This window comes from Neophocaena asiaeorientalis, unplaced genomic scaffold (assembly GCF_003031525.2).
Source record: "Neophocaena asiaeorientalis asiaeorientalis breed wild unplaced genomic scaffold, Neophocaena_asiaeorientalis_V1.1 scaffold57, whole genome shotgun sequence".
NCBI lineage: Eukaryota > Metazoa > Chordata > Mammalia > Artiodactyla > Phocoenidae > Neophocaena > Neophocaena asiaeorientalis.
This window is the reverse complement of record NW_020172731.1, coordinates 680,871-704,885: the sequence shown is the minus strand read 5'-3', so window position 1 is coordinate 704,885 and position 24,015 is coordinate 680,871. Positions and strand designations below refer to the sequence as shown.

At 39.1% G+C, this 24,015-nt stretch overlaps 1 protein-coding gene and 1 pseudogene across 1 annotated transcript; one reads left to right on the top strand and one right to left on the bottom strand.

Annotated features, from left to right (window-relative positions):
- Positions 1-463: 463 nt before the first annotated feature.
- Positions 464-18,446, bottom strand: RIMOC1 (RAB7A interacting MON1-CCZ1 complex subunit 1). The gene is made up of 6 exons (XM_024740333.1): positions 18,191-18,446; positions 13,263-13,369; positions 10,962-11,105; positions 9,683-9,814; positions 8,678-8,792; positions 464-3,020 (listed from the first exon to the last, which is right to left on the bottom strand). Exons 1-6 carry the CDS (start codon positions 18,288-18,290, stop codon positions 2,737-2,739), a joined length of 882 nt encoding a protein of 293 aa, XP_024596101.1. The 5' UTR covers positions 18,291-18,446; the 3' UTR covers positions 464-2,736.
- On the top strand, positions 13,401-14,256 carry LOC112396561 (protein FAM136A pseudogene; annotated as a pseudogene).
- Positions 18,447-24,015: the final 5,569 nt, after the last annotated feature.

Below are 24,015 nucleotides of genomic sequence, written 5' to 3'. Positions count from 1 at the left end.
TTACAGCATTCTGTGTTGCCCTGCTTCGTGGAAGATCAAAAAACGAGAAAACATGAACCGGAAAAGATTTTAGATGAAAAGTAAGGATTAGTTGTTTGAACATATCGAATTTAAAATTACTATGGGATGTCTAAGTGAAGATATTTAATAGGCAGTTAGAAAGAAGGTTTAGAAAGCAGAAGCTGGGTTTCAAGCTACAGGTTTGGGAGTCAGCCTAACATTACAGGTGATAGAAGCTGTGGCTATCAATAACATCACATAAATGCACAGTTGACCCTTGAACAATGACGGAGTTAAGGGTGCAATCCTCCTGGCAGTCAAAAATCTGCGTATAGGGCTTCCCTGGTGGTGCAATGGTTGAGAGTCCGCCTGCCGATGCAGAGGACGTGGGTTCGTGCCCCAGCCCGGGAGGATCCCACATGCTGCGAAGCTGCTGGGCCCGTGAGCCATGACTGCTAAGCCTGTGTGTCCGGAGCCTGTGCTCCGCAACGGGAGAGGCCACAACAGTGAGAGGCCCGCATACCGGGAAAAAAAAAAAAAAAAAATGTGCATATAACTTTTAGTCAGCCCTCCATATCTGCAATTCCTCTGTATCCAGAGATGCAACCAACCACTGATTGTGTAGTACTGTAGTATTTACTACTGAAAAAAAACCCACGTATAAGTAGACCCACGTAGTTCAAACCTGTGTTGTTCAAGGGTCAACAGTATTTAGAGTAAGTAAAAAGGAAAAAAGGGAGAAAGGAAGGAAGGAAGGAAAAATGGAAGAAGGAGGTAAAAGAAAAAACAGTATTCTGGAAAAGAGCAATATGTACAGGATATTGGCAGATAAAAGAGAAGCCTCGGGGGAATGAGGGAGCCGGCAGAGAGGAAACGTGGAGACTAGTCTTCAACACGAAGCAGGATACCTCTTTTCCTCCTCAAAGGGGGGACATGAGCAGGGCAAAATGGGTGAACAAACACTGACCTCCTCATAGTCTCTATTTTCTTTAAGACAGGACCAACAGCCATGTGCTAGGGGAGGGGACAAAGGGCCAGAGGAGAGTGATGAGGCAAGTTAGAGGTTTGGATTAGCCACAGTGGGAAAGGGACAGGGGCCACACTAGTAACAGACGAAAGGCTTACACTGAGGGCTCTTCTAAAGCTGAAGGCAAGATACTTAGAGTGATTCCACTTTGAAGAAGCTGCAGGAACTTCACATGAAACTCAGCATCCCAAAAAAAGAAGGTGGAACGATAGGATTAATTCAATGTTGAGGGACTGCAGAATGATTAGGCTGAAAGACCAGGGGAAGATGGATTTGAAGGGACTGTGAAGAGCACGTCATATGGTGCCCCATAAGGCCAAGGCTGGACAGGGAAGGAAGAAAACCTGAAAGAGGCTGATGGTGAGGAGAAAAGGGGACAGGAAGAGGAGGAGGCTATGAGGAAGCTAAAGAGATACAAAAGAAATAAGAGAGAGAAGAATCAATCAAAATGAGGAAGTAAAAAACTGGAAAGATAAGAATGTCACTAGCTATTGAAATTTAAGATTTCAGAAAGAGAAACTCAGGATGGTGATATTCATGTTGAGGGCATGGGAGTTAAGTTCCTGGAATGTGATGAAGTCAACGGCCCAGAGGTGAAGGATATTGGCAAGGTATCAGACAGATCATCCCAAGACGACAACAGAAACTGAGGTAGACAGAAAGACTGTCAGCAAGATACGAGGTGGGGCTCTTGGCCTTTAACACTCACCCCTACAATTAAAGACAAAGACTATTAAAATTTCAAAACATGAAAAGATGTGCTCTAAAGACATAAGACTAATGGCGGACTAACCTAACTTGGTTTTATCTTCATTACTCATTTAATAAACCGTGCATATTCTTTTAAACAAAATAGGAAAATCATTTTGAAATTTTTATAAAATGCCTAATAGACTAAAAATTTTAAATGCCATTAGTAGTACGTGGTGAAACAAACAAAAATTCTTTTGTGGAGTCTTTCATTATTTATCTTAGTCTGGAAATGGTACATGGATGTTGGTCACAATTTTTCATTTTGCCAATTTTTATATCTATAGCATATATACAAAGCAAAGAGGGGACTTGATTTTAATCTCTGAAGTGCAGCAAACTTCAAGACAGGGAGATTAAAAAATAATCTAAAAACAGTTAAAATGTTCAATTTTATGTTATGTATATTGTACCACAATAAAAAAAAAATCTAAAGTAATAGAAAAAAACTCTTTATAGAGATAAATTGGATTTCTCCTTAGTATTAGTTACAGGATATCTGTAGCTCAGAGTGAGTTAGAATAACATAAATGCCATTTTAGATATTAAAGAATCATTCCTTCACAGGTTTAAGAATATATAGTGAGGGACTTCCCTGGTGGTCCAGCGGTTAAGACTCTGCCTTCCAATGAAGGGGGTGCAGGTTCGATCCCTGGTCGGGGAGCCAAGATCCCACATGGCTCGTGGCCAAAAAACCAAAACATAAAACAGAAGCAATAATATAATAAATTCAGTAAAGACTTTAAAAATGGTCCACATCAAAAAAAATCTTTTTTTTTTTTAAATAAAAAGAATATTAGTGAAAGATGGTGATGGCATTTAAAAAAGGGTAATAACCATGCTGGCTATCTTTATGTAGTGTAATGTTCCTAAATTCAGTATCAATATGTCTTCTTTTCTGGAACTTCCATTTCCTGAGCCTTTTTGTTTTCCTGTTTGAAAAGGAGTAGATGAACTTACTAGTTAGTGTGATGCTGAAAGAAGTTTAAAATTTGTTTTGCATTTGTTGTATTCCATTCTTGTTCTTTCAGGGGTCCTTCGCACACAGATACATACTTTTTCAAAATTTTTTCTCCTACTTCTCGGAAATCCAAAGGTTCTTTGTGTGTAGTGTAGCTTGCTCCAGAAACACCAGTATCCACTTCATGATTTTCTGGCTGTTGATCTGCACAATGCTTCAATCCCCAATAACACATTTCTCCACTGTACATCATAGCCAGCAAATGAATGTCACTAAATATTCCTGGGAAAGTCATTTAAGTTGAGAGATTAGAATTTAAAAAGAAACCCTGGTGATTAAGACTCTAATAAAATCCTTTTACATCATTAAGCATTTTCCCTTCTCATTTAACAGCTGTACTTAGAAAAGCCAACTATCACTAACACAATCCTCATTCCATAGGCACTTCTATCTCTATTTTATCTATAAAAGAGACCCAATCCCACCCTCCCCCAAAAAAGAATTATTTTTAAAGACTCATATAGGTCAGTGTGTTAATCTTTCTGGTGTTCTCTTTAGGATCTCTTTGAGAATCTAATCTAAATCGATGGAACCTCTCCCAGAAGGTACATCCCATATTCCGCATACAATTTCAGAGTACTCAAAAGATTCCCTCAATCCCATCCATGAACACAGCTTTTACTTAGGGGTATACTCAGGATCAATAATACAGTTCCTATATTTCTACAGCAGTGTACAGAGATGATCCTGCATAATCATGTCCCTTAGAAGCCATATGATTCTAAGTTACCAAAGATGTTAAATTGTATCCAAGATGCTTTATGTTCCCAGGAAAAAGGAATACATTGCAGGATTTCCATCAAAAGTTGAAAGCGTGCTTATTATGGAAGAAGGTGATTATATAATTAAACATTTATGACACACAAAGTATATTAATTTGATATAAAAACAAAAAGACCTAGAATTGTAAAGATCTGGGGATAAATTATCGACTTTGTATAACTCACTAAAGCTCTTTAAACCTCAGTTTGCAAAAATCGGGATTCCACATGCCCTACTTATTTCATGGAATTTTCTTAAGAAACACATAAAATAAAAATGCATAAACCATAAAGTGCTATTAAATTATATGACTATTTAACTTTTTCAAGTCATAAAATACAAATAAATGATCTATTCTACTAGACAGGTACTTGTGTGACTAGAAAAGTTTACCTCAAATAAATAAGCATCATAATCTCAGTTGCTCACCTAATATGGCTCATCAGAAATGACTATGATAGTACTAGAGATATAAAAATACAAGAAAAATCCAGCTTCCAAAACTGTTACAGTTTGTATTACCTTGAATCTATTGCAAGTTTTTGGTAGTCTCAGAGTTTGTCCCTATAGGTAACCCTTCACCTCACCTCCAATTCAGCTTATAAATAGTAGCAAGAGAAGGAATAAGCTTAGCAGACGAACTGATTCATTACACTGTTATATCAACAAAAGAAATAATTAAGAGCAGAATCTGAGGCTTGCATTCATGAACATACGATGGGCTACACTCTATAAATTATGCTTTCTATGTATAAAACAACTCAATAAGTACAATGCATATTACCCATAATCACTTCTTTTCACTTCATTTCTTCATAGTTAAAAGGTCATAAACCTCACAGAAAAAGCTGGAATAGCATTAGATGTTATTTAGAATATAAAAAGAAACAGACCTAGAATCAAGAGGATCTGGGTGTAAATTATTGACTTTGTGCAACTCACCAAAGCTCTTTAAGCCCCAGTCCGCAAAAATCAAGATTCCACATGCCCTCCTTAATTTCATGGAATTTTCTTAAGGAATAGTTTGCTGTTTTTTCCAAATTAACAATTTTCACTGCAGAATTATATTTCATATTAGATAGGACATTTCACTGAATTTATATCCTTTTTCTTTTTTGTGATCCTACACCCTAATTATTCCTCAAAAGACTGGTAGAGGGGAGTAAGGAGATAGAAGCAAAAATGAAAAGAAGGTTAACTTTTAAGCAGACTAGAGCCTTAGCAGGAGGAGCTGAAGTAAGTCCCACAAAGTGAAGCCACTTGGGAAAGATGAGAAGTGTTTGCTTAAAGGAGAGCTGGCATTCAATTTGTGCCCAACTCTAAGTTAGCCTCATCCTTTATATTAACAAGGAGTGATGGTTAAACAAGGTACACAGATATCCTTTGGAAAGGTGTTTCTGAGGAGAGAATGAATAGCTATATGCTAAAAAGTGGTTCTCAAACTTTAGTCTGCATTAGAATTACCTGGAGGACATGTTGAAATGCTGATTGCTGGGCCCCCACCTCCAAAACTTTCAGATTCAGGTATGGGATTGGGTCTATGAATCGGCATTTTTTTTTTTTTTTTGAATCGGCATTTTTAACAAAGTCCTAGGACCTAGGGTGAGGCTGCTGGTCCATAGACACTATGCTAAACTACTGTACTGCATTAAAATACCAAAGGAAGAAATGAACAACGTAAAAATTACACATTCTCCCTCTCTACTCCCCCAAGGAATCCATTACTCTGTAGCTATAGTCTTTTTGCTGATACAAATTTTCCTTGGTATTTTTTCTGCTAATGCTCAGCATTGTTTTCAATAAAATACTTCACTTTGCACTGCTTATATCCTTGGCGAACACATCAAGAGAGTGCGGGGTGCAGGGAGGAAGAGAGTGAATAACCCATGAAGTAAAAGTGATGGCAGAAAGATGACCTTCATAGAAAAAAAAAGGTGGCCAGACTGGCATCCTCTAGAAGCACTGATGTCTAAATCTGACTGCATCATAATTACGGTAGATTATAAAAATAGATTCCTGAACTCCACATATTAAATCAGAACCTGAATGTGATACACAGAAATCTGTATTTTTGGGGACTTCCCTGGTGGCGCAGTGGTTAAGAATCTGCCTGCCAATGCAGGGGACAAGGGTTTGAGCCCTGGTCCAGGAAGATACCACATACCGCAGAGCAACTAAGCCCGTGCACCACAACTACTGAGCCTGCACTCTAGAGCCCACAACCCACAACTACTGAGCCCACATGCCACTACTACTGAGCCTGCGCACCTAGAGCCTGTGCTCCGCAACAAGAGAAGCCAGAGCAATGAGAAGCTTGAGCACTGCAACGAAGAGTAGCCCCTGCTCGCTGCAACTAGAGAAAGCCCGTGTAAAGCAACTAAGACCCAACGCAGCCAAAAATAAATAAATAAATTTAATTAAAAAAAAAAAAGAAGAAAAGAAATCTGTATTTTTAAACAAGCTACCCAAGCAATTAGTGGCGTCAATTCAGAGCTGCTCCTTTAAGCCATCTGAAATCCAGGTTCTGGGCTAAGCTATGAGCCAAAGGCTGCTGGGAAGGGGGCTCTTCAGTGGCATAAAAAGGCATAACCCAAGGATGTGCACAGCTGAACAATCTTTTAACCTAGTTAACTCGAGTTATCCTGACAAGGCTATTTTTATAAGGGCCCACAGAAGAATGAACCATAGAAATGAGATAAAAAGATTTACTGAATACATTACCTGGTAATTTTTAAAAGCTGAAAATTTAATGGCATACAGGTAATGACCAAAGGACAAAATGATTATCTCACCTTGGAAAATGAAATAAAAATCATACTAAGTATACACTGTTTTGAGTTTTATGTAAAATCAGGCAAATTATCATTAAGATCTGGCCACAAAAATATTTTGATGATTCATATAGAACTTTTCTCTCTAATTAGTACTAAGAATTCTTCCAAATTATGTTTTTTATATTGACTAACAAAAAATTTTTAAAAAAATTAGAGCCACTCCACCAGGGCCTTAAGAGTAATTTAGCCTATGAAAAGTAGGCTTCCTGGCTTCTAATCTACATCTTGAGGAATGAAGTATGGAGGAACAAACTGCTTTAGATGAGAGCAAGAAGTCAGCACCAAAAGAGGACTGATGCCTGTGGCAAAACTGCTAGGGAGTTGATGTTGTTTTGTTGTTTCCTGGAAAAAAGAGACCCTTTCTGTGCCTTTGATTCTCCTGTTGAAGAAGCAATGGAAGATAGAGGCGAGTGTAATCAATTATAATCCAAGAGAAGACACCAGTATCACAAGCATCGTGATAAAAAAATTCTAGGCCATGAGAATATATGACTTTATGACTAGAAATGGGAGAATAAGGGAAATTGGTGACTTGTGCTCTTTTCTTTGGCTCTAAATAAGCTTTAATGCCCATCTCTGCTTTTTCTTTTAAATCAATCCATGTGGGTGAGGAAATTTTAGAAAGATCATTTTTAACGCAGGTAATCGGTTCACTAGTTACCTGGAATAAATACTTCCCACAAATAAATCAAAACACCCCATGTTTGTCAAAACATCATGCCCACTGAAGGAGCACCTTATAGTCACAAGTTTTTTTAGGACAAGCTACTTGCCTGAATAAACTGAAGGTAACAACTTTTGGACAGCAGTAGCCAGTCATATGTTAATGGCTCTTAAATCATGGTGGTTTTTTTCTGTGTGATGTTTTCTAATAGAAAGGAAAAGCCTATAGAAGCTAACAAAGAAAGAATTAAAATACACTTATAAAATTAAAACACAGAATTTTCCCTAAGAAGTTTTCTTCTTATTCCCCATGTCTGAATTTTCCCCATCAAAATTTCCCCAAAATTTCAGATGAAGCATAAAAGAAAGTTTACACAAAGAACCTAACATCACTTGCCAGCTATGTGACCTTATCAGGCTTATCAGGACCTCAGTTCTTCCATCTGTAAAAAGAGACACTAAAAGTAAGTGGTTCTTCCCTCCCAAACCTCAGTCTAAAACCCAAATGATGCTCTATATCCAGTTCCTAACATTTTTAAGTGCATATAAGTTTATGACAGAAACTAGCAGTTACCACCCAATATTCATTCTTCCTTTCTTTCTTAGTAAAGAGACATTATTTGGGATGGCAATGTATCATGTAAAGGGCTATACATCCCAGATTCCCTTGTAGCTATATGAAGCCATGTGATTAAATTCTGGCCAGTGAAATGTAGGTAGAAGTGTCCTCAGTGTTGTAACAAACTTGAGAAGGATGAAAGAAAGACTTGGCTGAAAAAACATCCTTTTGCCATTCCTATGGACTGGAACACAGGTGAGACGGAAGGAGCTCCAGCAGCATCTTGAGACACTGAGAATGGAAGCAATGTCCTCAACAGGGACGCATGTTGCACAACTCTGGCAAGTACTGTTTACACGCATTCTATATAACTCGCCTCCTTCTGAAGCTGTAGCGCTCCACTTTGAAAGACGATGGAGGAAGAAGATAGGAACCTGATGATGCCATGAAGCCACCATAACCAGCTCTAGACCTTTCTGAAGTGAAAAAGCAGTAAATTTCTCCTTGTTTAAAAGTTACTTCCAGTCTCAGGACTTCCCTGGTGGTGCAGTGGTTTAGACTCCGCGCTCACAATACAGAGGGCCTGGGTTCAATCCCTGGTCAGGTAACTAGATCCCACATGCATGCTGCAACTAAGAGTTCTCATGCCGCAACAAAGGAGCCCGCCAGCCACAACTAAGGAGCCCGCCTGCCGCAACTAAGACCTGGTGCAACCAAATAAATAAATAAAATAAATTTAAAAAAATAAAACTAAAATAAAAGTTACCTCCAGTCTCTGTTACAATTAGCTGAACCTAGAGCAGGATCAGGGCTTTGTGGGGATGCAAAGTAAGTAAAAGCAACATGATATATTACTGTCCCTAAATTACTAAGCAGAGATTAGCAGTATTTCTCTATATTACGTGAGAAGATTTTTTTTAATTGTTTAAAAAGCCCTTTTATTATTTTTCTGTCTATAATGTAACCTGAAATTTATTTCAATCAAAGTTAAATCTAGTAAACTTCTTAAAATTTAAAAATGCTTTAAAACACTTAGAAAACTACAAAAAGGATCACCTTACCTTCACTCAGTAATTTAGCTGTGTCTAGGTCTTGGAAAGAAACTCCTTCATTTAACTGGATGGGACACCGAAAATTCAGCATCTGTAGCAAATAACTGATTCCATCAACAAGGTACTAAATGAAAGTCAAAGATAAAGAATCCAAGTATTAGATGCAGAACTGTAGAAACTTCAAATGTTAATATTTTTACTCAAGAGAATATTGGCTAATATACAGATATATCATATGATTATTACATTACAATATAAGGACCTACTACCCCAAAACTTTTACAAGTATAACCCTCTAATTAGTAAAAGAGTATGGGAAAAAAAGAGAAATCATTAACCAAGAACACATGATTCAGTAATATACTTGTCAAAAATGTCATCAGAGCAAGAAGAGGTTAAAGATAATAAAGATGTGTTCAAAAACTTGTTAAAAATATGGATGTACTTTATTACAATTTAGAAATATTATGATCAAACTTTTACATCTGAAAGTGTGACCTCTCATTTGCAGGCCCACATAAACCATGTGTACAATCAACCTAAGTTAGGAAGGATCCTTAGTGATACAAATATTAAGACAGGATCTTTGGATTTACTAATTTGGTCAGAAGAGTCAAGAAAAATCAGAGGGCCACAATTTCCTAGGAGCAGGGTCATGTGGGATCTTTAGGAGTGATCTGCTGATAGAGAGAGGCTCACAACCAAGTTTGTTTTCTTCAGGCCAAAAATATGCTTAGAAATTAATATAGATTATCTATCTTGTACAATAAAAAATAAAAATCCAGAACTTAAAAAAAAACATATAAAACTTCCCAGTTTACAAAGGGCTTTTACATGTTATCTTATTTAATCTTCACAGTAATTCCAATTTGTTTAAGATTACATAGCTGGTAAGTACAGGCCTGGAATGCCAACCCAGGCCCTTTGATTCCTCTACTCTTAATCCTGTACTAAACAGCTTTTGGAAACCTATAAATGTCAACAATAAAACATGTATGAGGAATGCTTTTTCACCTTTTTAAGCAAGCTAGATTTTCTTGTGAGCCATTCTCTCCTTTTGGTCAGAGAATGACAATACATGTAGAGTAGGGCTCCTCGTCTCCAAGAGAGACATTCCAGGAGTTCATCCCCAAGCAAATCGCAGTGCTGAAATACAACAAAGACACAGCTAAAAAGAGAAACTTCGTGTCTGTAAAAATCAAAATTAAATTTCAAAATATTGAGCAATTAAAAAATACTCATTTCACAAAATTTGCTCTTTACTTAGCAACCTACACAGGAATGCCTTACTCTGAATCAATTAGAAATATAGAAATCTATTGCTACGTGAAAATTAAAATAACTACTCCAATTTACAAATATTTCTAGAAAATTGATGTTCAAGTATTTTAGTAGCCAATTCTCTAATACATTTGAAATATAAGTATTCCATAATCTGACTGAAAAAATAAGTTTTCAGAAATATGTTACTTGAAACAATTTCTACTACTGCTAAAATAAAACAATGAAAAGATATACACAAGAACAATTTTAATAAATCAAACTTTTACTATGTGATATCATTTAAAACTTGGGATTATTTGTTTCCAGTTAGCATTCCCTGATAAACACAAAGAGCAACAAAGATATCTACGTAGAGAAAGCCAGCGGACAGTTCAAGATGAGAAATCATTTGCTTGAAAGAGTAGCCAGGGCTAGAGACAAAAATCTTGGAATCATCTAAACAGAGACAGCAGTAAAAACAAGTTGTCAAGCAAAGACAAACTACAGACTATCAGAGGATTAAGGAGATATCTTTGGGGAGTGCCTATGTTTCCAGACTGGAAGAGAGGGGAGATGCTTGAAAAAGAGCAAGAGCAAGGCTTCTTAGAGATGAAGAGGAGCATGCAGGGCCTCCAAGGGATGGGGTGATCATTGGTAAGAAAGGCAACAAATGTCCAGGCAGAAGAAGACTGAAAGGACGAGAGATGTGGTATTAGGTTACTAGGGACCTTCAAGAAAACACAGCATCTGTAAAAGTAAAGGGAGCAGAAACAGCAAATGTGTATGTTTAGAAAATTACTAGGCACTGTAGTTACAATATAATTCCATCAAACAAACATTCTGAAACATATTTACAAAAATATGATACTCGAGTTGTGACATCAGTCTGAAATGTTCAACTCTTATGTCCCTCCTTCAATCTTAATTTAAAACAAAGATACATTTAAGAAAAAAAAAATACAGATTCTAAAGGGTAATATAGCAGTAATCAGCAGCATTCCACCATAATTCATAGTTGTGCAAAACTTACTTTTGGATGCATATTATTTTCTTTAACCAAAATTTCTGGTTCTGAAAGAAAACTGATCAACTCTTTTACTTTTTGTGAAGAATCTTCAGGAAAATCTTCATCTACTAGCTTGTTCTCCTCAAAATATGTCATGTCCAAAATAGCCTGAAGTGAGAGAGAAAAAAAAGTAGAAATGATTTCAACTCGAATAAATAATTCTTATAGTTTAATCTTACATATATATACTTTATTAGACATTTAAATCTTCTAGCACAGTATTTAAGTAGTCAAACTACCTAGCTATAAATATAATCTAAGATGAACTTTATAGTAAACTTCATAGGATTTTACTAAAATACTGAATTAAGATAATCTAGTTTCCCTCAAAAAGTAAAATGGGTATTTATGTTTTAATTCAGATAAGCTAACTATATACAATATAATTATGAAAAGTATATTATAGTCTTTGCTATTTGTACATATATACTTCCTGAACATTTTCTAAACGCCTGCCATATCAAGACAAGGTCACTACCTCTAGTTTTGTATACTGAATCTTCAAAGAATTACCTGTTTCTCAAATGAAGCACCAGCACTTTAAAACTACCCAATCCTTTTTCTTTGTTTAATCTACTGGACTAAGACTAAGGAAACTGAGTTCTAACAAAGGACAAGTCATATTTTATCTTTGTTTTGGAGCCAGTTTCTTCATTGACAAAATGAAGAAACTGATCCAAATGCCTTTCAAAGTCCCTTGCTTTGAGGGTAAAATGAATTAACATATGCAAACACTTCGAACATTACCTAGCAAACAGCACTACTTAAGTGTTAAGTGCTCTCGTGTAGAAGGTCTAAGCCAGGAAGGGAGAGATTATCATCCTAAGGAAAATGACCTGGTGAATGAGAACCGTAAGTAAGATCCAAAGGGGTTTGGGGAATTTTAATCTATATTTCTAATTCTTTTGCCTTATTCTTAGAAATAAGTTAAAATGTTTAGAACTCTCCCATGTGAAAGAAACGAGACAAGCAAGGAAACTTCTGAAAGAAAAGAGAGGTAAATTTCTCCCAAATTGTAACAGCTCTCTGGGGTTTGTGGGTAGTTGTTACAGGCTCATTCAACCACATCGGAAGGCAGAAAGCATCTCCATGTACCTCCTAACAGAAAGCAGAGTGTCAGGCACCTAAGTGCTATGAACGTGCATTTTGGAAACTTCACTGAGTTTACTCTATTTCCTATAAACCACTTCATCTTTATTATCCCTTGGCAATCAAGTAAGGGCATACGAAGCACTCTGTCAACTATAAAGTGCTATACAAATGTTACTTACTATGATAAAATTATGTGTTTTGTTTTTTTTTTTTGCTGCACTGCACAGCCTGCGGGATCTTAGTTCCCTGACCAGGGATCGAACCCATGCCCCTTGCAGTGGAAGCACGGAGCCTTAACCGCCGGACCACCAGGGAAGTCCCTCAAAATTATGTTTCTTAGTGTCCACTTGCCTCAGCAGTGTTTGAGAAAACTGAGAAAACAGATCTTATCTGTAGAAAGGTCTAATGTGAAAGGAAAGTAAAAAAAGGGGGGAACAGAAAAATCTTATGGACTTGCATAACAAAAGCACAGGTAGTCAAGTTGAGAATCCAAGGGAAAGGTGAATTTCAGGGAAAAAAAATAATCAGAGCCCTTATAGAAACCTCCATTCCCTCTGACTAACCTTTCACACCTTGGAAATTGCACATTTGAGTGTTTTTTTGTTTTGTTTTGTTTTAATTAATTTATTTATTTTTGGCTGTGTTGGGTCTTTGTTTCTGTGTGAGGGCTTTCTCTAGTGGCAAGCGGTGGCCACTCTTCATCGTGGTGTGTGGGCCTCTCACTATCGCGGCCTCTCTTGTTGCAGAGCACAGGCTCCAGACGCGCAGGCTCAGTAGTTGTGGCTCACAGGCCTAGTTGCTCCGCAGCATGTGGGATCTTCCCAGACCAGAGCTTGAACCCGTGTCCCCTGCATTAGCAGGCAGATTCTCAACCACTGTGCCACCAGGGAAGCCCCATTTGAGAGTTTTGCTTAATTATCTATAAAGGGAAGCAATACTGTTATCTGCAAGATTTTTTTCCTTTTTATCAACACATCCAATAAACTTTTCTTCTTTGTAAGGATACTTACTGCCTTACAGCTTCAAGTCTATATGCTTTATACATACAGTTTTTTTTAACACAAACACTTTAAATAGAGAATAAACTGCTTTCATCACACCTAAATTTTGGAGTAACCCTCTTAAATAAGCGAACTGCCTCAACAACGTCAGAAACCACATCTGTTTCAGTACCTGTGTGTAAAGTTCAAGAAGATTTGATGGATTTGAACATTCTTTGTCTTCTCCACACAGAAGTTTCAATTTTTCTAGAGCTGCAGAGGCCCGAATTAAAAAGTGATCTATAAGAGATAAAAACATGATTATTGGAGCAGCATGGGGTCATCATGGCACAGCTGCAGCAGCTCCGGGTGCAGGAGGCGGTGGACTCTATGGTGAAGAGTCTGGAGAGACAGAACATCCGGAAGATGCAGGGCCTCATTTTCCGGTGCAGCGCCAGCTGTTGTGAGGACAGCCAGGCGTCCATGCAGCAAGTGCGCCAGTGCATTGAGCGCTGCCATGCACCTCTGGCTCAAGCCCAGGCCCTGGTGACCAGCGAGCTAGAGAAGTTCCAGGACCGCCTGGCCCAGTGCACTATGCATTGCAACGACAAAGCCAAGGATTCAATAGATGCGGGGAGTAAAGAGCTTCAGGTGAAGCGGCAGCTGGAGAGTTGCGTGACCAAGTGTGTGGATGACCACATAAACCTCATCCCAACCGTGACCAAGATGAAGGAGTCTCTCTCATCCATTGGGAAATAGATGTCTGCTATTGGCCATCAGGGCTGAAGGCAGGAATCTATTTAAAAAGAGGAATGGGGATTTGGGTTTTCTAAAGTTTATGAATGAGGAAATTAAGGATGGCAGCAAGTGTTAAGGCCTATGTCTCTTGCCTCTGGACACTGGTTCCTTTGTGTTTGAATCCTAGAAAGTGAAAAAACCTGGTGCTAAAATTTGGGTCAGAGATAGCACAGGAGAGTTTTTGTGAGCCTGAATTTCATGTGGCAAGTGCTTATCCTGGCAGCAGGGAGTCTCCCTTGTACCAAACCAGAGCCCTCCAAGGTACCAGCTTCTCTTAGTACACAGATATCAACAGGCTGGCAGGTTCATCTGACCTGCTTATGAGCTGGTGGAGTGTGAGGAGAGGTGTTTCTGTTTGTTGCCAACCTCCTGTTTACCAGAAGGATCACTACAACATTTTCCACAAACTGGAAATAAAACAAAATCCATGAGGTCACTAATTTAGAAGGGGAAAGGGGGGCTTCTGGGGATTTGTTTTGCTTGGCTTTGTTTTATATACAAGGGCATGAAGTTACTTTAAGATGTAGAGTTGGGAGAGGTAGTTTGGATAAAAACTTTGAAAGGGTCCTTGCGGATATTCATTTCTGCCGTCAAAATGTGGATGCACATTTCTTAAAATTCTCACACATGACATCTTTCAGCCTGGAGACCCTGCAAAAATATAAGAAGCGTTATCACACCGGTAGGGGAAGCAAACCTTCCCTCTAACTGGCAGCCATAATGGGCCCTGAGGGTGTCTGCAGCAGAGTGAGCTGAGCGACAAGACAATCTTGCAGTGATACCCTTGAAGGGAAAGGGGATTTTGATTGTGCTATATGCTAGCATTCAGGAATGAACAGCAAAAGAGGAATTGTTAGCTGCATAATTAAGAGAGTTATGAAGTACTGGCCTTGGAAAAATCTTGTTTTCATAAAACATAACAGAATGAAAGCCTAAACCCAGTATTGCTTACTTTGCCCCCTGTAATAACAGAGCTCTGTTGAGACAATCCCCTGGCAACACGAAGGTCAAAGGAGAAAAAGTAAGCAACTCAGGGGCGAGCTGTGACTCCTTTAGGGCAAAAAAAGGGACAGCCCTCCGTTACCAGATACCACTTTTGCGACCTGCGTTGTTCTTGCCCCAGTTCTGGCACCTTATCATTTTATTAAGGACCTTGCTGTATTTTTACCAACTTATTACTTGAAACGATAATACAGCATGTCTGTTTGCTGTTTCAAGACTGTGATATATTATCCTAGTGGTTTGGTTTTAAAAATAAATAAGACTTAATTTTTCTTCAAAAAAAAAAAAACATGATTACTTCACATAGTTTCAGAGTGTCATTTAAATGAAAAAAGTTACATATCTAAAATGATGAAATGAAATTATTACAGCATGGTAATAATATCTTTCGTAAAACATGAAGTACATCATAATGCCTAATCCTACTTAAATGTATCATGGAAATTTATTCTTGAAAGCTGGACTGAAAACTTTCTAGGTTCAGCTGTCATTTCTTAAGTGCAATCTGTATTTTCATAATGCTTCTTTTATGACGTTGACATACTCAAAATGTTTAAGCAATAAATTTAAAACCTGTATTGGAATAGTACAAATAATATACATAAATCTACAGAAAGGACTTCCACTAACTTATAACTTCATAAATATATTCTCCAAAAAATAACATGTTTGATTAAATCAAATGCCTCATAAAATGTAAGCACTCTGAGCAATTATAACTTTATAATTGTGTTTATGTATTTATGTATGCAAATAGCTGTTACAATTAAAATTACACAAACTACCTAAATATTTTACTCCTTTAAAAACCTAGAAATGGGACAAATTACTTAATGCCTTCAAAACCTAGACAAAATTAAACTAAATACTTCTGATATACCCTCTAAAAACAACTCCCCCTCACTTCCCCTCTACATGGTCTAATTTCTTCCTTTTCTCTTATGTCATATTCTCTTTGCTTCGACGTTTTCAGTTTTTCTTATGGATTTTTCCTCCCTAACCTACAAAGTGTCCATACCAAGGTGCCATCCACACTTCTGCATCATCTCACGTAGTCAAATTTAAATATGCCCACCATCAAGACGCTTAAATTCCTAAGTATGCCCCTCTGTGGCTTCCTCCTGAAATATATATCATTTTCCCCTCACTGGCAAATGGACAGAAAATTTAGCACTTGGTGAGGGTCCATCTGATCCAGCCTCAGCACCTATACAGGTACGTAAGCTGCTCAGCGTTGGAACAAAAGCACCACCAGCTTAAGCTGCATCTGTTGGCAATAATATGATGACTTTAAGTTTTCCCTGGTAAAGCCTAACCTGTATCTAAACCAGATTCTGAACGCATTAAGGTCCACTATTCACCTAAATTGAAAACTACTTCTTTAGCACTGCCCTCCTATCTCTCCTCAGCCCAGAAGTATCATCCACACAGCTCAGAAAAAAAATTCTATTGCGAACTAAATTGTATGAAACATGGTACTCCTTAGGTACTTCTTAAAACACTGAGTTGATATTTTCTTCTTAATTTGCAGGATTATTTTAAATGTAAAGACTTGCACTTAGTTCACTGAACCGCTGCTGAAGGAGTATCTCATATGAATTCATGACGTAATTACAGAGGTGGAGGGATAATGGCTCACAATTTTAGAAAATTTTTATGAAATGTAGTATTTTTCCTAACCATTCAAGGTAGTGACTGACAAGGCAAAGACAAGTGATTCTTACATAGTCCCTGGAAAAGGTCCCTCTCATGGTATATTTCCATAAAGTAAACATACTATGCTTGTACAATGAGAAATAAATGAACAAAAATTCACCAGAGGTAAAAAGGAGAGTATTCTTAGATGGACTAGTGTCTGGTTGTATCTGATCTAATTTAAAGATAACAGGAACTATCAATCCCTATAACCTAATACAAATATCATTAAAGGACAAATTTTAGGTGCATATTATTTTTGTGCTATGGGAAAATACAAGTTCAATTCAAATACATGCAACCATGTTTTAATTAAACTTCATAAATACAAGAAAATCTTGCTAGTAATACTGATGAATAGCTCATTACGTGGACCACTATTATTTTAATTCCAGTACACTTCAGAACTTTAAAGCCTCCAAACAAGAATATATACCACTTTAATTTTCAGCCCCCATTCTAGACTGGATTAAAGAACTCGTCCATTGGAAAATGACAATGGCTTTTGGTTTCAATGGTAAGTGAATAGCACACATTCTTTGATCTCTTTAGACTGATTCTAATGGAGTTGGAATGGGGTGGAGATCACTGAATAGCTTACTTGGAAGTAACTTAGATACACTTCCAGGTACAGCTACTACTGTCCATGAACTAACTATTCATGTGATTCACTTACCACAAACCAAAAAAGAAAACAGCTCAGGGTAGTCTGTGGGTTTTTAAGAACATACCCCTAAGAAAAGAAAATCCAGCAAATAATCTTCACTGGAACTAGAGCCATTTTATCATGGACCCTATTCAATAAATTCAGCAACTACTCAATCGCTTGGGAAAACGTTCCACTACTATTTTCCTATGAGTTCGATGACAATGAGACAGTCCACAAGAATTTTTAAAACTGTCTATCTGTAGTAAAGGTGCAAAACTCAAAAGGAAATAATGTAGAAACGTAGAGGCAGCTGGTAAGTATTGAAAGAGAACAAAAGTCCAAGTAATTCTCCGTCAGTTTTTCAAAGGAAACCACTTAGACATTTCCAAGAAAGTATTCTAGTACTGACAGGGCCCTTATGAGACCTGAGGTGATGAATGTGAGAGAATCGTCGAAATTATAACAATGTAAATCTCTTCTGTATTGTTTACAGCTGAGTTTAGAATCCAAAACATAACACAGAAATTCACAACGAAGCAATGAAAAAGTCGAACTGTTATACACGCCTAGCTATCTCTACTACACGCAAAACCATTACTTATTTGCGTACCATCATCCAACTTTAACAACTCATTTAAACTTCCACGTGTACTTCCATCCAGATCTTGCCCTTTTCCCAGTTGCTACCGAGACAGTTAAAGACAAGCAGCACTAATATGACTGGGATTTCAGCGCTTTTCACGGGTTATGAAAAATGGGGTCTGGAAGCAAACGCCTTGCCTTTAGGCGTTGTGAGTTCTTGGAGGTGGACCAGCGACCCCGTAGCGCGGGCCAGAAGGGCAACACCTTCGGCAGTCCTGGCCTGGGATCCACACGGACAACAGGCCGCAGCCTCAGCCCCTACGGCCGTCGACCGCCAGCTCTGAACAACCGTCCGCCCGCCCACCTCCCTCCCTCCCTCTCCTCGGCTCCCTCACCATCTTCGCCGGCGGCTTCGCTAAGTTGTTGTATGTGGGCCTGAGCCAGGTCCCCGAGCTCCTCCACTCGCCTCACCACACCGGAGCCTGAGGCCGCCATGGCCACAACGGGCGGGCGCGCCTAGTCACGTGACTGCGCCGGCCTAAGGTCACCTGATACCCCGGCGCTGGCGGGGAGTGGGGGGGTGGAGCTCTCCTGATGGGTGGGAGGGGACCCCAGCTCCAAAAGAGGGCAGGCTCAGGCCCGCACAGGTTGTTCCGGGTTATTCTCGGAATTCTCTCTCCAGAACCCTGAGCAGCAGGCCGACTTTTTAGGGCGGGCGTGACGTCAGGACGCACCTCCCCTCCTCTAAACCAATCGGAAACCGCCCATGTCCCCACGCTGATCCAATGAGAAGCCAGATCTCTGGGTGCGGGGGGGAGGGGGCTTGGCGGGGGCTCTGACTAGAGAGTGCCGAAGTGGCTGGCTGGTGTCTGCCCTGTGTCCAGGGCTGCAGCCGCAGTCAATAGAGCAGACAGGAAAGTCTGAAAATAGTACTGTCTGGTTTTGGTTGCCTGAAATATGCAAAGCCTGGGAGACACTGCTTTGGGAAAGATCCCTGGTATTCTCCCTCCTTGCTGCAACTAATAAATCATTCCTTCTCTGGTTAAAAAAAAAAAAAAAAGGACTGGCTCTCCTGGAGAACATCCAAGTCTCTAAGAGGTTACTGTGCGTCTAGATGGGGACCTCCAAACACTGGTGGAAATTCCCAGTCCAAGCGGTTGAGGGTCGCTTTTTTAAAGTTTAATTTTAGCAGCTGGGTTTGTTTTATTTCTGGTCTGCTTTGTCCAGCTCACATTTAACATATTCATCATCATCTCACATCCAATAGTACAAAAATTTTGCATTTACAAAAATTTCTATTGCCATACATCTGAAGACCATGCCTTAAAGCCCTTCGTGTGAAAAGTTCATCTTCTCAACTGTGAGTTTCAAAGCACTCAGGAGTCTAACTTCCACTTTGCAGTCCCTATTTTCTTGCCTCTGGTCAAACAAATCTTTAACTCATTTTTTTCATTTTTCAATTTGACACAGTATATCTTGAATAATCTCCATCCTATCTTATTTCTTATGAAAGGTAGTTTTTTATTGAATAGAAAATACTAAAAATAGGTGCCAACTAAAAGTTGTCGCTTGTCATCTGTTGCCATTCTACAAGAATGAAGTCACTAGCCACTGTAGTCGCTGACCTTCAACACACTCTGAAAGGAGTTCGGGGTAGAGATCAGAAACGAGGCACACTGTACTCTGGGAAAAACTGCAGAACAGACCTTCAGATAGTTAGATATATTCAGGAGAAGGTTTTGTGAGCCCAATTTCTTGTCTCTTCTCATTTCTAGAAAACCAGTAAAATCATTAATGGAGACATCTGCTCCTCATGACTAGCAGCAACCTTCTGCCAAAATGTGTACTTGACTGCACATATCCCCCTTCACTAAAATCATATATACACTGACAGTTCCTCAGAGCTATCTATAGTCCAGGCTATAGTCCTCATGGGGCCCCAAATAAAACTTAACTCACAACTCTCACGTTGTGCACTTTTTTTGCAGTTGACATAAGGAAATAGTGTAATTGACCACAATGGCTTTCTAGCTGACCTTTGTAACACCAGTTTCTTCTTCCTTCAATTCTCCCTAAACATAGGGAGCAGGAATCAGGTATTAATTTTGTATCCTCAGGGATTCCTACAGTGCCTGATACGTAATAAATACTCAGGAAAAGTTTATTAATTAAACAAAAATTTCATGTTATCTTGTCAATATATTACTCTCTAATCAGGAAGCTGAAGACCAGGAAGGTTACATTATGTGATCAATGTGGGCTAAAGAATCAAAATTCTTATAAACATTTGACATCTCAAAATGCCAAACCTCACTAAGTATATGTATTAAATAAAATTTACAATTCCAGAGATTCATTAAACAACCATGGACTTTCAGCAGGAAACATACCTGACACTGGGAATTATTGCTCAACTGATAGTAAGTGTGTGCATGTCTTCAGAGAGATTTGGAAGGGATCTGAGAACATATAGTACAGCCCCTCATCTCCGGGTGAAGAAACTGGACAGAATTTAACTATTAACTGCTCCAAATCCTAGAATACGTGATACTGTGATTTGTCCAAAATCATACCAAAGTAAGCATGTGTAGAAGCCCCTCACCATAGACATAAACAGCTAACAGCCGGCCCTCACCAATGCACACTGAAGAAAGGGCTTAAAGCCAGAAACCCAGTCCTAGAAAAGAGGAAATGTGAGTAATTTCTCCAATTTTATAGTTAATTATTTCTACTTTAGGAAACCTACAATGCATAGAACAAATACAAATATAATGCTAGATTTAAAAAACTCATTGAAATTAATAACTCATTATGAACCTACCAAAAAGTACCTTCTAAAATAAATAATTGATCTCATTTGGACCATTTCTCTCTCAATTGATATATAACAGATAAAATCCAATTAGCTAAGAAGAAATTAATTTCTAGGAATTTTATAAAAAATACAAGTCTTTTTTTAAAATTAATTAATGTGTTTGTTTTTTGGCTGTGTTGGGTCTCTGTTGCCGTACATGAGCTTCTCATTGTCGTGTCTTCTCCCGTTGGAGAGCACGGGCTCTAGGTGAACGTGCTTCAGTAGTTGTGGCACGCAGGCTCAGCAGCTGTGGCTCGTGGACTCCAGAGCCCAGGCTCATCTGTTGTGGCGCACGGGCCCAGCCACTCTGCGGCATGTGGGATCCTCCCAGGCCAGAGATTGAGTCCATGTCCCCTGCATTGGCAGGCGGATTCTCAACCAGTGTGCCACCAGGAAGCCCCCGCAAAATACAAAGTCTTTCTAAGAATAAATTCTTGATTGCCTCTGAATTACTAGTACTTACAACTTGTACCATTCTTTTGAAACCTTCCCTTTACTGCTTTACATTTTTTGTGTGGGTCTTATTCTTTCATATAAATTTGTCAACCCCCTGTGAACAGGGATTGAGTTCTATTTTTTTTTTTTTTTAGTTGCCACCAGTGACTTGAATGTAACAGGACCTCAATAAATGAGGTCTTTTTCATTTAATGACCCATTATTGGGTTAGGCACTATAATAGGCACTGGATTTATGGCAGTAGACAAAATAAACATGATCACTGCCCTCCTGGAGCCTGTTACCTAGTGGGAGAAGACAGAGACATAATAATTACACAAATGAATGCATAATTTTAAAACTGTGGAAGATGTTATGAAGGAAAAGAAAAGGGATAATTTGGTTTGAGATATCAGAGAAGTCTTCTCAGAGGAAATGATATTATCACCTAAAGGATAAATAAAATTAGACAGGTGAAGAGAAGGGGTGCATACCAGTCTGTGTCCAATCGAGAGAAAGAAGCTACATGGTCATTTGAACTGGGAAAGTTTGATATAAAGAATTATTAACAGGGACTTCCCTGGTGGTCCAGTGGTTAAGAATCCGCACTTCCACTGCAGGTGGCGTGGGTTCGATCTTGGTTGAGGAACTAAGATCCTGCACGCCGCGAGGCACCGCCAAAACAAAAGAATTATTAATGGGATTGAAGTCACAATGGATTGGCTAGTAAGAAGTAAGAATAGAGGAATAGCAGAGATAATGGGCAGTCATTACTCCTGGGATAGAGACCTAGACCTTGTTGGAGAATTTCTGGCTGTGGGTAGCTGGCTAGTAGAGTAGTTCACACCAGTGGAACTTGCTGGAACTCTACCCTCTGGGACTTGCTAGAAATCTGCCCTCCAAGGTGCTGGGAAAGCTGCTCACGGTGAGGTATCTCACAGGAGGCACTGTGCTACAAAACTGCCCAAGATGGGCACCAGGAGAAGCCGCTGGCCTTGCTGCAGAAGCCTGCCAAGCACAGAACCAGGAAGGAAAACTTTTGTCTCCTGCAATGTCTCTCTAACTCCCTCTACTGACAAAGTTTAATATATCAGCTGACAAAAATTATTTAAAGGGCTCATATATTTTTTCACAAAAAAGGACAAATTTGGAGCTGAGAGGCAATAAATATATAACCAGCACAGATATGGAGAAGAACATATCTGGCACAGGGAATAGCATATGCAAAGACTCTGAGTTTGGAAAGAGCTTGGCAGTTTCGAGGGATGAAAGAAGGCCAAAGGCTCCTGGTGCGAGGGGAAAGTAGAGCAAGGTGAGGCTGGAGAGCACATGTAGAGGTTATCTCCTGAGGTGGATGCCTCACCCTCAACCATGGAAATGGACTCCACACCCCAGTGTGAGCCCCCATCAGCTGTGTCTGTATCAATTGTCTCTATCTTCTGACCATGGCCAATTCCTTTATTCAATTAGGTGGACATAAATTAGTTCAATATTTAATGAGCCCCTACTCTATGCCAGGCACATGTAATACGATAATAAACAAGAGAGACCTGCTTTTGTGGAGATAGATTCAGGGATAGATAGGTCCAGGGGTGAAAGTCTGACAGAAGCCAAGCCAATCAGATTCTTTCTCCTGGTCATTTGGCACATTTAAGAGAGAAAACTAATCACATCAATGTCAGCACTTGAGTGAGACAAAGCCACCTGCTGCTGCAGAGGTTCCTGGGGGAGGACTTGGTTTCTTTACCTCCCTGAGTCTTGTTTGCTCAGCTTTTCCTTGATAGTCTCCTGTGTCTGTATCTAGAAACTAATTAGATTCAGTTTCTGTTGCATGCAATTAAAAAAAAAGAAAACAAAAACATAAGAGAGCTTATGTATAGAACAGTAGAGGCAGATCAGGCAGGGCTTCTGATGCCATGTTAAAGATTGTAGACTATCATAAACGGGAAAAAAGCTATTGAAGTACTTTAGGCAAGGGATTGATATGATCAGACTGTATTTTAATGACTCACTCTGGCTGCTGAGGAGAATGGAATAACAGAAGTGTGAGAGAGAATTGGGTAGTTTAGTTGGGAGACTAGTTCTTTGGAAGAAAATTAACTAATTCCTGTCAGAATGAGCACAGCGAAAATAGCGAGGATTACGTTTGACACACTATAGAAGTAGAATTGACAGGACTTGGTGACGGGATTGGATGTGAGAGGGAAGGAGAAACAGGTGTCGAAGATGTCTTTCAGGTTTCTGCAGAGAGCTACTTGGCCAAAGGCAGTGACATTTGCTGGCTCAGATGAATCTGGAGTATGAGAAGATTGGTGAGGGAAAGCAAGAATCAATTCAGTCTTATTGATTTCTAGAGTTCTTTATGCAAATCCAAGCTGAATAAAACTTTCATCTACTATAAGTTTTTACATTCATCTAAAAAAACAATCAACAATTAATTTTTGAAGTTTACCTTGGGGAGGGAGAGAGAGAAAGAGAGCAACATCCCCTATAGGCATACTGGTAATTAAGAGCTGCTGGTTAAAGGACTTGAAATATAGATGTATTTTTTGGCTGCGTTGGGTCCTCGTTGCGGCGAGCGGAGGCTACTCTTCATTGCTGCGTGCAGGTTTCTCATGGCGGTGGCTTCTCTTGTTGCGGAGTATGGGCTCTAGACGCTCAAGCTTCAGTCTTCGCGGTGCATGGGCTCAGTAGTTGTGGCGCACGGGCTTAGTTTCTCCCAGGCATGTGGGATCTTCCCAGACCAGGGATCGAACCTGTGTCCCCTGCATTGGCAGGTGGATTCTTAACCACTGCGCCACCAGGGAAGTCCATGACTGGGAATGTTAAAGGCATGATAATTAAAGGGACCTTGAATAATAAGAACTTAAACATATAATTTAAGCTCTAGATTAAATTCATTCTGGAACAGAGCAGAAAGACTGCTGTGCC

Excerpts from the sequence above, each read along its gene's own strand:
- RIMOC1 (XM_024740333.1), bottom strand. The coding sequence starts at position 18,290 with ATGGCGGCCTCAGGCTCCGGTGTGGTGAGGCGAGTGGAGGAGCTCGGG. Across the intron at positions 11,106-13,262 it reads TTCTTGAACTTTACACACAG|GCTATTTTGGACATGACATA; the intron begins GTACTGAAACAG and ends CTCTCACTTCAG. Across the intron at positions 3,021-8,677 it reads AGCTAAATTACTGAGTGAAG|GAATATTTAGTGACATTCAT; the intron begins GTAAGGTGATCC and ends TGACTTTCCCAG.